At 31.8% G+C, this 16,542-nt stretch overlaps 1 protein-coding gene across 5 annotated transcripts in view; it reads left to right on the top strand.

The window, feature by feature from the left end:
- The window catches only part of Nbea (neurobeachin), a 643,202-nt gene that overhangs the window by 287,949 nt on the left and 338,711 nt on the right, over positions 1-16,542 (top strand). For all 5 annotated transcript variants that reach the window (XM_074043550.1, XM_074043551.1, XM_074043549.1 and 2 more), the window contains one exon: positions 10,369-10,430. In XM_074043550.1, coding sequence (XP_073899651.1) covers positions 10,369-10,430 — 62 coding nt within the window. The remainder of the gene's footprint in view (positions 1-10,368; positions 10,431-16,542) is intronic.

Raw genomic sequence — 16,542 nt, 5'->3', positions numbered from 1 at the left:
ATAAATGCATATATTCATAGCAAAAAATAAATAAACTAGATGCTAGTCATTCTTGGAAAAATTTTTAAGTAGGAAAGTATAAAATTAAATCATGATTAACAGTCTGTCATTTGGATACAGCAAAAATTAAGTCAAAGGAAGGCTTAGGGAAAGAACAAACAAGATTTACTGAACAAATATAGTTTTTCATAAGGGTATAAATGTGGACAAGGAAAGAAAAAAGGACAGTAGATAAACGTGAAAAGAAAGTTTCAACGCAGTGCAGGGTAATTGACTGCTTTATGCTCAAACTTGTTCTCTGCTGAAACAGTTACCGTCCTTTACTAGGCCCATCAGAAACTGACACGCGTAAGGGCTACACTAATAGGCTCCGTGAGCCCACAGGGATATATTCTGTACAGGAGTTTTATCTTCATACTGCCACCAAACACTGCCTATCAGTTTGCTCACTTTTCACAAATAAATGTAAAAATTATTTTTACATTTCAGTCATATGAAAGCAAGAGGTAGGCCAGCTCTAATGAACTTGTCTTTAGGCTGCAACATTGTGACCTATTAGTGGTACAGGGTCATCTGTAAAGCAGGGCTTGATCAATATTTTTTAATGGCACACTACACCATAGCATAGCATAGATCACAGTATCACCATGAAAGGAAGTAGTATTTTGTAAAGCATTTATTTCAATTATGCATACTGAAAAATGATGTAAAATGTATTGCTGTAGATTGTAATTTAAAAGTTTAAGCATTAATGCACTATTTCTCAGAAAATAAGTATCAAGAAAAGCAAAAGTCTTAGTTCAATTTCACACATCTATTTAGTTTGTAGAGGCTACACTAAGACCAAACATTTTAATGTTCAATCCAGAACTTTTTGGACATGATATAAAAACTAGAACCAGATTAAAGAATTTTATAAGACTAATAAAATTGCCTAGTTCTGAAAGCTCAGAATAAATCCTAAACTGTTTTAAAGGAAATGTAAGAACTAACTGGTTGATTACTAACATTCCAATTATTAGTGCTGTCTACCTAAATTGAATTTTACGTAGCAGTACAAATACTTAGAACATGTACAAACAGACTTTTTTTTGGCCCTTGATCTCTGCTGTCCAGATATGTCATTTCTTGTTCTCAAATTTCAGGTGAAGGAGTCAGGCCCAGGGCATGTCAACTTTTACCATCAGTCTCCCTTCTGTCCTTCTCAGGAATCAAAACAAAATTTTCCACGTTAAAGATGCTCAATTAGTTGGAGTTGCCACAACTTAGGTGTACCCTGAATCACAAGAGAAATAAACCATCAAGGATTAAGTCTTGTTAAAGGAGCCTGAGAAAAATCAGATGGGAGAATAGATATTTCTTAAGACTTATGCCTGGAGAGGTTATCAGCATGCATGTTTGCTTCCTTAAGCTAGTATGTCCCATCATGTACTTGGAAGGTTGGTATTATAAATGCCAGTTTATTACATAGAAATATTTTCTAATTTTTAAACTACTTGGAATTTGTGTCATGTTACAGATTGTGTGTGTGTGTGTGTGTGTGTGTATGAGTGTGGTTTGAATTTAAGTCATATTCGTAAGAAACCAATTCCCAAAGTAAAGACCACCAGTTAGCTGACCTAACTGGTAGATTTAGTAAAGAAAATTAAGCTTGTGTTAAATTTGAGAACTCATTTCTTTAAGCACAAATAGGGAGCTTTTTGAATATCAGCTTTGTTCTCTCAGAGTACTTCAACTATTTAAACCTATAATTATTGGAAAAAATTAATATAGTCTACAAGAACCTAACATAACCTGAAACCATTTTCTTTTTTGTTGTTTATGTCTTCATCACAATAATTATCAAATAATTTCCTTTAACTAATTTTCTTGCCTTTTCATCTTTGTCTTCATGAATCTATTATTATGAAAATAATGCATAGCATTTCCATTTTAAATGGTATATTTAAGTATGTGAAGAAAAAAAACCAGTTTTTTAAATATAAAATTTAACTAAAAAAGCATATATTACTACAAAAATTGAATGGACCACAGTAAAGTATACTTGCAGCGGGGATACATGGAGAAACCCCTTTGAATTTTGACTTAAATATTAATAATGAAAGACAGGACTGTAAAACAGGTTGCAGTGTGTGTGGGGGTGATGAGTAAAGGAGATTAAGGTGAAGATATATATTATTCTTACATGAAATAGAACAAATAAACCTTTTCCAGTTGTTTTAAGTGGGGCAGGGAGGGGATCAAGAGGGAGAGATGGTGGGGGTGATCTAACCAATGTACAATGTAACCTACATGGAATTGTTACAATGAATGCCCCCTGTGCAATGAATATATCCTAATTAAAAAAAGAAAAACCACCAGAATTTTTCTGAATACAAAATTAAAGAACTAAAAAGTGCATATTACTATAAAAGCAACTTTAAATTTATTTAATTTGAACACATAAAATTATTAAATATATTAATTTGAGAATTTATATAGATGAAAATATAACAAAATCTATATTCATACATGCTATGTTTAGAAGAATTCCATAGTTTGTAAAATACAAATTATTAGATTTTTAATATGAAGGCATACTAACCATCTTTATGTAAATTAACTACTCATGTAATTTAATTATATGGTTATTTATCTTGATATATTTCCCTCTTGATTATTATTTATTTTAATGATGTGCAGAATGAAAACAAATGTGTAAGGTTTTTTTTCTTTATTCATTTATTCATATGTGCATACTACATTATTTGGACAACAAGCCTTTTTATTATCATCTTACTGTTGTACATTTACAAAGTGCTTACAGTATGTCTTAGTTAAGTTCAACCCCTCCATCATTCTCTTTATTCCTTCTCCCTTCATTCTTAAAACAGTTTCAACAGGTCTCATTTTTCCATTTACTTACCTATGTACATAATATTTCTACCACATTCACCTCCTACACCTTCCCCCTCCCACTGGTACCAACCCCTAAACAGGACCTGTTTTACCTTCCTGTCCATCTATTTTTGAAAAAAAGACATTTTTGTTTGTTTAAGATATTTATACAGGGAGTCTCATTATGGCATTTTCATGTGTATATGTATTATATCCCAAATTGAACCAGTATTTTTTATTATAGTATCAAATTTGAACCAGATATAGTTTGGTAGTTTTTGAGTTTCATTGAGGCTTTTAGGATTTGAAGGAGCTCAGGAAAACATGAAGAAAGCTAGTATAGAGGAGTAATATAGGAATAACTATTCATTCTATAATTAAATTTAACCCAAAGAAAATTGTAAGGTCCAGATGATTTATGATAGCGTAAATGTCTCCTATTTCCGTTATTTCAACCTTATTCATTGCTGTTTGATTAAACCAGAAAGTCAAGAAAAGGGCAAGATAGATCAATCATCTTTTGTTGTAAAACCTTGAGTCTAATATTGTAGATAAATGTATCCCATGCAAACCTCAAAAAAATAGCTTTATGTTATTTGGAAACATAGTGCTTTATTGTAAGATTCTTTCATATGTGTATATGCACACATATATATGCATTATTTATAACTGGCTGTTAGGTTCTTCAAGCCAAAAGTATTCTTTCTGAATTCTCTTAGGCCCTTCCTTAAGGCAAGGCCTATAGCAGTGGCTTAATTGTACTTCCTGAAATAAATTATTTAGATGGAAAATTTTCAAGATAGCCAGCCCCAAACATGATTAATCATCAGTTAGTATCAAGTAATTTGGAAATTGTAATCTATTTTTAATATGTGGAATGTATAAACAAAACTGAAAGTCATATGAAGATAAGAGAAGAGTGACATTGAAGATTAAGAGTTTGTTAGCAGGGGGTGGCACATGGCTGTAATTCCAGCACTGTGGAGGCTGAGGATTGTGGTTCCAGGTTAGCCCAGGCTAACCTGTCATCCCAGCTATGCAGAAAGCATAAATAGGAGGCCAGCCTGGCATAAAATGAGTCTATACCTGAAAAATAACTAAAGCAAAAAAAATAAATAAATAAAAACCTAGGGACATGGCTCAAGTAGTAGAGCACCTGCCTAGCAAGTACTAGACCCTGAGTTCAAACCCCAGTACCACCAAAAAATAAAAATAAAAAATTAAAGTATAAACTTGGGGAAATGTTTCATAGTTAATTGCTTTAATAATAATATTAATAAGGCCATTCGAATATTCTCTTCAACTCAGTTCATAGTATAACCTGATCACTGTAAAATGTAGGACCCACCATCAATTAATTTTATTATTGTTACCTATACTCTATAAAATTATCCATAAAACTTAAGAACTTAAATCCTGCTGCTGTGCAAAAGATCCTCCATAAGATTCCTAGGTTGAATCAGTACAATGACAAAAAAGCAATTAAAGGGATTATTTCAATAAAACAGTCAGAATGATTATTTGGATATTATTTAAGTAGAATTATCTGTTTCTGAACAATCTAAGCATTCTCTATTTACAATTTAAAATCATTGAGTCAAACATTCCCATTTTGGAAATGAATTTTTACTTTCCCTGCACATGAAGTTTCCATGAGGAAATATACAATATCAAATTTACTTTGAAATCACATGTAAATTAATATTGATTTCTCTATAAATCTTGAAAATATTTCCCATGTATCTGCACCATTAATTTCTATCTTTTTAAAAGCTTTATCACTTTTCTTCTATTTCATTAAATGCCTATAAACTCTTGTTCTAAACTTTAAAGCCAGATGTGTTTTAGAATTCAGATATTATAAAATTTAAGAAAGCTAATAGGTACACAGCACCTCCAGGGAGGCCTGGGGTACTTAGGTAGCTCCTTAATCACATTAACATGTCTGCAGTGAAACATATGGATATTCACACTAAGGATAATAAAGACTATAAACAGCATCATATTATCCAGGTGAAATTTTGCTGATAATTGAGATCGCAACAGTCTTACAACAAAGCCTTATTTTTTCCTTTTTTTGGATTTTGGAATTATGAAGTATCAAGGGTGTATACCTAAATGATTTCCTCATCAGTTAGGGAAATCTATAGATGAATATTTGCGTGTGTGTACACAATATGTATGCATACACACTTGTCACACAGATAGTTTCATTGGACTACAGTCATACTGTTTGTTTATGTATTATCTGTGGCTGTTTTTGCACTACAAGTAGTTAAATGGTTGTTACAGAAGCTTATGGCCATCAAAGTCTTAAATATTTACAGTTTGCTGACCCCTTACATATTTGATACAAAAAGGGACTTTAGTTTTGCTCCTATTTTAAAAACAGTGAGACTGTCAATTTGTAACAACTGTTTTTAGTAAACTAAAACCAATGAATGAACTCTCATAGTACTTTGAAGGGTTTTTTTTTGATTAAAACTTACAGTCTTCACATGAAAGTAAGCTTTAATGGTTTAATTACATTTGAGTTAGCTTTTTTAAATCAATGAACTTAATGTTATTTTAATTTCTTTAGGTTAGTATGATAATTAACTCCATTTGCAATAGTTTTAAATTACAGTCTCTGAAGTATCATGTAGCAAATCTTGGAATGTCCAGTCAAAATAGTAACATACTTTGTATATGCATATTAATATTGCCATATAATGATAATGACGAAAATGTAAGCCATTATTGTTAGCCCAAACATTATTGTAATGTTGATTTTTGTTTCGTTTTTATTTTCTAGTTTTTAAATTTGAAATCCACACTAATTGCTTACCTTGCTGTTTTTTTGAGGTTGGAACCTTAGTAAGTTTTCATGGCTATCGTGGTAACATTGAAAGTAATTTTTAAAGAGAGGGGCCTACACAGTAATGGAAGAGGAAAATATATTTCATACAAAATGTAAAACAACAGTAAAAATTATAGGAAATGACTATTGTACTGAGAGAGACTTTGTAGACATTGCAGAGGTCCTAAAGACACTCTTCTTTAGGGACGAGCTTTGTCTTAGAATGCTATGCTTCACCATAGTAAAACTACCAAAAAGAGGATTTTAAAGAAATTACTTAGCTATACATCAGTGAAACTAAGGCAAAGGAAGCATAGTGAGCAGTTTCTTCCATCCTTTACAATGCAAAACATTACATCTCAATTCTACTTTACTATATTATGCTTTATGCCTCAAACATCTTTTTCCCTTTTTTCCTGCAAACACAGGCCCAGCATCATCCAATGTAAATGTTGCATTTCCCCACAATTTCTTCTAGCAAAGTTGCTTACTACCATTCCTATATTTCTGCACCTTATTTTCTCTTTGAACATTAGGATTCTATATTTTGATTATGAGTTTACATAAACTGTCCTACTGACCCTGTCTGTGGCATAGTGAACACTGTGCTCGGTATGTGCTTTTTTAATAAATTGGGCTCTTGTTCTTAAAATGCTCTGGTTTTTTTTTCTTCAAATCTTCAGTTTTTAGTTACCAAATGATGGTTTCTAGATTACTGATTCAATTAATGTTTACTTATTGAGAATCCTAGTCATAGAAATCTGTCAGTCTCCTCTTTTGGAAAAAGCCCTATTGAAAGAAAACATTGATGTCACTTAAAAGATGAACTGATCCAAGAGTGTGATTCTTTGCTTGTCCCACAAGGCTTAATACTCTCCATCTTCAACCATGAGGAGAATTCTATTAGTGATGGAATTTCTTCATATGTTTTATTGTTGTCTTTTCCTTTCTTCCCTCCTTCCCTCCCTCCTTTCCTAGTGCTGGCAATCAAACCTAGGGCCTTATTCATGCTAGACAAGCTCCCTGCCACTGAGCTACATACCAGACCTCACCATATTATTTTAAAGCTTAAAGGTTCTTTTCATTTGATCTTCAAATTCGACAGATGTACAAAGTTAGACCCACAGTTAATTCAGGAGCCTGCCTGCTCTTTATTAAGACAACATTACTGTTCCTTTCAGTAGTCCTACATTAAAGCAAGATAGCTTTGTGCCAAAGGCCAAGCTTCTAACTTCATTTTCATTTTGGTGATTTTTTAAATCTGGCTTATCCTTTATTGCAGGTTTTCCTTCTTACTTTTTTGTGTTATTTATTTTTTTTTAATGGGGAGGGAGTATAGTTCTGAAAATAGAAATTGACTTCCTATTCCTAGTAAATGTGAACACAAAAGAACTGCCAGTTTGGGGGATAATAGTTCACTCAGCTGTATCTTTTTGTTTGCTATCTGGATCTGACCACCTCATATTTGTCTACCTAATTAAACTTTTCAAGTACTATGTCTTAGCCACTCAGCTGACTTCATCTTTCAACCAGATAGTTCATAATACATTCAAAACTTCTTACTAGTCAGTTTTTTTACCATTAAAGTACCTCTTATTTGTGAGCCTCCTTCCTCTTAGATCTTCATATGTTTATCGTCTACATTCCACTTGTTCGTTTATACTGGTAAGATAGTGTGGTTTGCAGTATTGGATTAGTATTTGTTGTCAGAATATTTATTCTGGCAAATAAATACTTTCTAGTGAAAATGTTCTATTAGTTGGCCCCTATTCCTAATTGGAGTTTTTGTTGGGAAGTTCCTTTGGGGCACAGATAAGGAATGCCATAATCAGTCTTTGGTATCGTTTTCTTCATTTCATAAATCGCTCCAAGTTCTTTCTCTTAACTTTCAAGACCATTTATAGCTTTATCTCTTTTAATGTTTACCTCTCTTTTAACCTCGCACTCTGATTCCACTTTCAAACACTCCCTGTACTCTAATCATCCATCCCTCCCACCCATCTACAAAGTTCTTTTCAGATTTTTTCTCTGTTCCTTGCTTCCAATGTACTTTTTACTAAAGCTGTTGAGGGTTTTTTCTTTATATCAGAATAATACATGCTATTACCTCACCAAGAAAACTGTCAAAGTCATTTTAGTTGTAATTAACCATCATGGTCTTTCTCATAATTGTATATTGCCGTTATCTTAATGTTGAATTATTTATGTAGCAAACAGAAAATGATCTTTCTGCTTAGATGACTTGACTTCAGGCTGCAATTCTACCAATTACTAAATGAAACACCTATTAAGTGATGTAGTATACTGGTAACTAAGAGAATTAATGAGACAGGTATATAAAAGTGATTTATAAACTATAATGCATGTGAACTTTAGATAATTTTATTATAAATTATAATATGCTGTACTTACTAAGATGTCAATAATATTGTCTTACCTACTATAGACATTTAACTGCCAACACTATATTTTGCTCATAAGGGGAGAAATCCAATGTGTTGATTCAATTATGAATTTATTGGCCACATAAAACATTTACATTATGTATATATAACTTAAGACTTACTTACAGTATCACCAGATAAATTGACTTCCTTGAGCTTATAACTAAAGTTATAAAAAATCTTATTTATTGCCTTAAAATTTTTAATATGGGTACTGTTTTATTACAAGGATAAAGTCACCAGACAATGCTTGAATTTTCAGTATCACTAATAAAATAATAATAATAAAATAGGCTTTTACCTATTTGTTTTGGTAATACTCTTATTAACACTTAGAAATAGTTCCAACCAAGCTAAGTAATTTCATAAGGTAAATAAATCTTCCAAATCATCCCTGCATGTGTTCTCATTATCAAGATTAATTGTTTTTTTCTTTCTCTTCTTTTGAGGAGAATCCATTAGTTCATTCTGTCCAAATCTAATTCAACAAAACACCTTAATAAATCTGTGGGATTCTATGAAGTTACTGCAATTGCCTTTTACAAAGTACTGCGAGTAAATACTGTTTACAGAGTAGTTTTGCTAGCCTATCAATTTGTTGTCATTTCTTTAGAAAACAAGCAATGATAAAGCATTTGCTTTTATTTTTCTTATGATGGAATGATAATGTTTTAAAGAATTATGAATGTTCTTGATACATATGAATTTTTTAGGAGTTTGCTTAAACATCAGTCTGTAAAAAGAATGTAATTGAATTTTTCTAATTTTACTTCAAGGTATTACATATTAAAAGTTAACACATAGAATATATGGTGAATAATTCTTTACATCAATGTCTTATGTTCTAAATTAATATGCATACATATTTTAATTATGATCCTGTAGCCTTTTATTTAAGGTTTTCTTTGTCAGAATCCAAGTAGTTGCATAGTCAACAAGTGACAAATGCTCCATTAATCTCTCTGACTCTCTAGCTCCCCAGCATGAGAATTGCTGATCAATTACACCAATTGTTTTTTAAATGAGCTTTTCACATCTGCCTCTTATTTCATTAGATAGCTGTCTGCCCAAAGATCTGATAAGATGGAATACCACTGCCTTTTTACAGCTTGTTCTGTCTGTCTGTACAATAAGGATAGGGTCATTAGCAAAATGGCACAAAAGGGTATTTAGCTACTACCTGCAATAACAGTATTTGCTAGTGCTTACAAGGCATTTGCGACTGTTTATTGAACTCTCCTTAAGGAAAAACAAAAACATAAAGAACAGTTGCTTCAACTTTCTACTTAAAAACAATCTAAGACCAAGACATTTCTTGCTACAGGGTGCTTTTATTGATTGCATTTGTCCTCAAAAACAATCTATTCATTAAGTTCTTTCAATTAAAAAAACAGCAGAAACATTTAGAGTATATATTGTTAGCAAACATCATGATTAATGTACTCTTATCTAGAAATTGTTATTAATTTCTGCTTACATCTTCCTGTATGTTGGCATTTTTAAAAGTTGGCGATTAGGATTACCTTTCTTATCATATACAGTGTTATACAGCAATCAGCCTTTATCAAGAATTGATGAGAAATTATTGTTTAAACTGTTTCTAGAAGGAAGGTGTTCTTACCTGTAGAATGGGAATAATATTAAAGGATAGTAATGGGAATAATATTAAAGGATAGTGATAATTAAATAAGACCACAAACAGCTCTTGAAACTGCCTACCAGGTACTAAGTGATCAGTGAAGTACTGGTCATTACTACATACTCATTGCATTCAATTTTGTTTTTCCTAGTAGCTGGTCTGTGACTTTTGAAGCATTTTATAAACTATGGGAAATTCCTGCTTTGTAATTGTTTTAATTTGGTCTTTCAAAGAAAATGTAGGCAATGATTATTGTTCTTTGCCCAGGAAACAATCACCTAGTTAATGTCTATGGAATAAAAGCAACTCTTAACTAGCTCAGCCATTTCAATAATCATCTCTCACCTTGTTTACATATTTTAAAATGTCTTGAATCAATAAAACTTGAAATCGGTTTTTTGGTAACTTTTACATTATCTAGAATATCCAAATAGTTTTAAATTAATGTAAAAAAAGTATATGTTTTGTTTTAAGCAAAGTTTTTATAAGAGAAAACTGGATAATGGGTTGACTTGAAGTGCTGCTGTCTACCATTGTCATTCCATTGTTTTAACTTTTCTTTTCTGTAGGCCTTGTCTGCATGAAGTCCAGCACATCCGTGGTTGAGCTTGTTATGCTGCTCTGCTCTCAGGTACCAAATCACTCACTTGATTACATTGAACTATATGAACAGTTTTGTGACTAATATAATGTATGTGCATGTACATGTGTATATAGTTTTTTAAACTTCCATCTCATTGCAGAGATGAAGAAAATAATTTATGAACTTACCACATAAACATTGTTTTATTCTCAAACTCCCTTGTCTGCTGTCTTTAGCTGTATTAGTCTCTCCCATCCTCCCTGTCCTTCCATTTTCCATTGTTTCCTATTTCATCTGTGTTTGTGCGTGTATTTGTTATAGGTCTTTTTTAATACTGTGTCTCACCTTTTGAAAATAATAAAGCATGCTTTATAATTTTGAAACGTTTCAATTATGTATTTCTTCTATTAAATTATAGATAATGAAAACTAAATTTTCTTTTTTACTCAGCCAAAGTACATACAATACAGCTTATTCATGAGTGGTCTTTGGTATGCTGCTTTCCCTTTTTTAAATGTATAATTGATATGTGTCAATAAAGTCTTAAAAATCCACTTAAGGCTATTTATCTTTAATAACATTCTTAACAGTGATAGGGAGCTTTTAAAAAAATGTTTATATTGCAATTTTGCTGATAACTAAAATAGAAACATAATGGTCTTTCACCAGCTCTATCATGTCTCCTACTGCTTCTGATTATCAGACAAATATTAAATATTTTGTAGTGTAAGAGTAAAAAAAAAAGCTTATCTATATTTGGAATTAGTAGTCATTACATTTATTCCTGCTTTCCTCAATAGAAAGGAAAATACATATATACCCTGTCTAGAAACTAGACTGAGATATGCCTAAAACCACAGCTTACTCCAGATAGCAATACAGCTTGAATTAATTCATTAAATATCACTGAAGATAAATAAAACAAACAAAAAAACTTACCTATTGATTTCCAGTTTTCAGTTTACTTTTTCAAGAATGTATTCACAGAGAAGTAATTAGGTCCAGTTCCACCTCTTTAGTCAAGAAGAATAATGATAGGAAAGAAGTTAAGGAGAACAACATCCCTAGAAGAATTTATCTATAGGGCATATGACAATTTTGTCACCTACTGCTCGAGTCCTGAGTTCAAGAGATACTCTGAGAGTTCTGTCTGGACCTTTTAGATTCGTAAGGATCCACCTCTTTTTCTTAAGGCTTTTATGGAAAGAAATGGTTTAGAATTCCTTCTTCCTTATCCCTGTGTTTCACTGCAGTTCAGAGAAATAAAGAGGAATGTAGCATTAGGATCTAGTGTCTTTGATGGCCTCATCATCTAATCATAGGTTTAACATTACTCATTTGCTGGCTCCAGGAATTCCTGCCATTAAGGGCCCTAGAGATGAAACTTTGCCTCAGATATTGATTGAAAGGAAGAGTGAGAAATTTAAGCTCTCTGTGCAGTGCACTTTCTTTCAGTGTTTCAGCAAAGCAGTATTATAAACATGTCTCTCAGTTGATTCTTAAATTGAATTTTTAAAATAATTCAGTTTGTTTCAACACTTTGAAAAACTTAAATGTTTTAAGTAGCTCTTTGATTAAACATGCCTCATTTAAGTGACTTAAAGAGGTATGCTTGTAAAAAAAAATAGTTCCAATTGTGTTGCTATTCTCTGTTGAACTCAAATGTTGCTTTCCATCAAATATTTTTTTTAAAAAGTGATCCTCCTTCAATCCAATTTGAATGGGGGACATTTCCTATTCTACCATAAATTAAGCTTAGAAAACTATCTTTGTAGACCATTAGTTTCTCCAAAGATGTTTTAAAGGTTTGGTTTTGAAACAAATTGACATAACTTCAAAGTTTCTTAAAATAATTCACCGTTTTTCTCTACTCCTCAGATTCATGATGACTTGTATTCTATTTTCACTCATTAACAGGCAACCATATCACTAGCAGACTTCTGATTAGGAGAAATAAATACAGTTAATGATTCTGTGGAGATTGCTTGATAGCTCTCTTTGAACCATTGTTTTCTTCCACAAGCCTTAATGCATCTCTTCTGCAATGGATCTGATCCCTGTAGAATTAGCACAGTTCTCTGGGCTGTCTTCATGCCAAGGCAGAAGGCAGTCCTGATGAATCTTTAAAGCTTCAGGCTCCTGAGCTCTTTTCACTTTTACAGTCAGCCCTATGAAAGTACTGATAGCTCCAGAAGATGATGAGCAGAAGTACTGATATAAATAGTTAAGAAGATGAGTAACTGTTTGGATGTGCTATATTTATTTTTTCCATACTGAAAAACACAACTAACTTATTACCCACACTGCAGTGTAATTCTTGGTTAAAACAATTTTTCAATGCAAATGGAATTTCCCAAATTATTTATTTGCTTAAAATGTGTTTTTATCCGCAAACATAGACAAGCCATTGAAAGGTAAATGTTGGAGAGAACAGACATCTGTGGATTGGAAAATGTGAAATTTTTACACTTTTTTTTTTTTGCTATAACACATTGGATACTTTTATTTTTATATTTTTCATTTTCATTTTGGAAATGTCATGTTAACTACTACATATTATTAAGGGTATTAGGTTTTCTTTCTTTCTTATCTGAGCTCCTGAACAAAATTACTTTTGCCAATAGTTTATGTTCAAAATATGGTCTAAATTTACATGAGATCATATTGCAAGTGTCTGAAAGTACTTGTCAAGGATAATTCAGTTCATATGGGCAGCCTTTTAAACTCCAAGAGACATGGCATCCAGTCTATCCCCCCTGCAGTGGAATGTTACATCCTCTGAAAAATGTATTTTAAGTTTTAACAAGACTTAGAATTATACATTATGATATATTTATTGTTCTACAAATACCCCAATTTTTACTATATTCTGGATAATTTTTCTATGTATAAAAACTTTTAAGTTTTGATTACTTCTTCAGTTTTAACTTGTCTTAAAGTTGCAGCTCATAGCACTTTTTGGTTTCTTGTCATTTTGAAGTGAAATGAATTACACAAATAATTGATATATATTATATGTGACAAAGTCAGTACCTTGTCAATGAGGTGCAGTGTCCCACCAGTTACCTGGTGTATCACAGGTCGGATGCTGTCTCCTGTCATAGCTCTGTTTTGTTTTGCAATCAGCTGTGTCTGATGTGGTTTCCATTACTCTACACTACTTCTTTTTCTGTCACATTACTCTGAGTACATTGTATTCTTTGATAAATAGCAGATTTAGTTTTCAAGTCAAATTTTTAGGTACTATAATAGTTTCTAATTATTTCCAGATATTTTTAGGAAGTCTTCATGAGAGGTATTCTAGGAAAAGTTGAGTGATGTTATCCCATAGGATTTCTTTAAGTTTTTGTAAGTAAAGCTTAGCAGATGTGACTTGAGTTTTTTGTACCTTATCTGTCAATAGAAAATGTTTTATAAATTGAGGAATTTCATGTAAAAAATAATGTCTCAGTATTTATTTATATACTTTCTGACTTAAGCACTGATTAAGCAAATGCATGCTTAATAAATCATTTTTATTTTTATTAAAAACCTAAAAATATATAATAACAAAGTCTCTAAGGATCAATATATGAAGTTACTAGCATGAATTATTTTGTGGTTTCATTTGACTTTATTCTTTTCTAAATACTTCATATACTTGAATAAAAAGTATTTTGGTGAATTTACTGACGTGATCAAGGCATAACTCAAGACTTCTAAAGACAACATTTACAAAGGAACCACAATTCAAGAACAATCTTCTCTTTTAAAGTGATTTGGCCTTTGAACATTTAAATTTTTCAATTTTTTCTCCAATTTTCTATAGTTTAGACGGATGGTATAGAAGACATACTTTTCTTCTTCTAAATGTAATAAAGCTACGACTATGGTACTATGACAGAGATAAGATGAATACAGAGGCCTGTTAAGTAATGTTCATTCTTGAGTACTCAGTATTGCAAGGGTTTTTGGTGTACATAATAAGAAGATTATAAACATAAGATAACCTAGGATGCTTGTTCTTCTCGGGGTTGTTGGAAGTGTCATGAAATCCTAATTATCATGATGAAATTGTGTCACATTTAATTCAATAGTTAATTATTCAGTGACTGCCTTTTCTGAGCATTATGATAGTTACGAATCCCTCAGTGAAATTCTCCCATTTTTTCAAGGAATCTAGGGTTATCTATGAAATTTGCAAGTTCTGCAGCTGCATTTGAAATCCATGAAGAACAATAAAGTATGACATGATATTTTTAATTGAATATAATCAAGTACTGCCTGTGTATGTATGGTTCAGAAAATTAATCCTGTGAACCAACAATAAAATGTTATAGAAGTCTCTTTTGAGATGGACCAAAGATGACCCTGAAGGCAGTAGGTATTCTATACAGCATAAGCAGGAAAGGAGATTCAGGCTGTGGAGAGGAAAGAAGCTGGTAGGTGCTCAGGTCTGTGACAGGCCTCATCTATAGAACATCAGAAATGAAGTAGCCAGACCACATATTTATTTGATTATATAATCACACACTCTGCAGCATTATATAATACAATCTCTTCCTCAGTATTTTTAATATAAAATACTATGTTAACCATATAGTGTTAGGCTGAAACAAGTTTCTAACTTTCAAACAGTATTAGGTAGTTTAATGACAATTATCTTTATAGGTTCAACCTCCGTTTTTAGGAGTAAAGCTACAAAGCTATTGTCTCATTCTGACTATCTAGGAAATCCTTGCCTTTTTCTTTGGACAGTATCTGACCCCAATTCTTATCTATTGTATAAAGTCATTCCAAGTTAAAAGGGCAAATTGTACATTTAATTTTTTTTTGAATTTCTGTGTTATATCATCTTACTTGCCATAAAACTTTGTAGTATGTTTTCTAGGTATAAGTAAAAAATAAAAAGAAAGTTTAAAATGTAGTGAGGCATAAGGATTATAGTCAAGTTCATTCATAGTATTTTTAAATATTGGAAAATGTGGGGAAAAAATTATATATAACAATGTAGGTACTTTTGAAGGAATAATAAAAAGGAAATGATCTGAAAATGTTTATGTTCTGTTTCTTAGAGGAAATACCTATAGTATAGTTTCCCCTATGGAAGAACACACTCAGTTCTTTGTTATCTTCTCAATTACTTATTGTCTTCCTGGATGAAAATTTAATCAAATAATTGAAGATCACAGAATTCAAATTGCTTTTGATCATTTCCGTGATATCTTTTATTGTTGACTTCTTTTAGTTCAAGTCCTAGAGAAGTTAGCAGTTTCAATAATTTTTAATTTAAATTTATTTTTAACCATACACAAAATTTATTCACATTAAGGAAGTACCTAGTAATGTTTTGATATTTGTATACATTGCATAATCTTCAAATTATGTTAATATATCTTATTTCTTCAAACATTTATCATTTGCCTATGGTGAAAACTCAAAATCCATTCAGCTTTTTGAAATGCATAGTATGTTATTGCTATTTACAGTCACTCTACTGTGCAGTAGCCACCAGAACTTCTCACAGCTCTCTAACATAGTACCCATTAACCTACCTTTTCCTATCCCTTCTCAACTACTCTCTCCAGCCTGTGTGGTAGCCACCATCCAATTCTCAATACCTCTGAGATCAACTTTTGTTGATTCTCTATGTATGAGTGAGATCGTGCAATAATAATCTTTCTTTGTTTGGCTTATTTCACTTATTTCTCCATTTCTATACATGTTGTCACAAATGACAGGATTTAATACTTACATGGTTATGTAATATTCCATTGTACATAAGTACATTTTCTCTATCCATTCGTCAGTTGATGGATACTTAGACTATTTCTGTTTCTTGGCCACTGTGAGTTAGTACCACACCAAGCATGGAACATGGGAATACAGATGACTATTGGTCATACTGATTTGGTTTCCATTTATATATAGCCAGAAGTAGAATTGCTAGATCTATGGTAGTTCTACTTTTAGGTTTTTGAGGACTCCCCATACTGTTTTCCATAATGGCTGTACTAATTCACATTCCCTTGCAATTTTTTTTCTGAACTATTTGAAAGTATGTGCTAACTAACAGTGTGCTGAGGTTTCCTTTTCCTCCACATCTTCACCACCAAATTTTATCTTTTGTCTTTTCGATAATAGTTATTCTTACTGAGGTCAAGTTATATAACCATTGTAG

Source organism: Castor canadensis, chromosome 10 (genome assembly GCF_047511655.1).
Source record: "Castor canadensis chromosome 10, mCasCan1.hap1v2, whole genome shotgun sequence".
NCBI lineage: Eukaryota > Metazoa > Chordata > Mammalia > Rodentia > Castoridae > Castor > Castor canadensis.
This window is presented reverse-complemented; position numbering and strand designations above follow the sequence as displayed.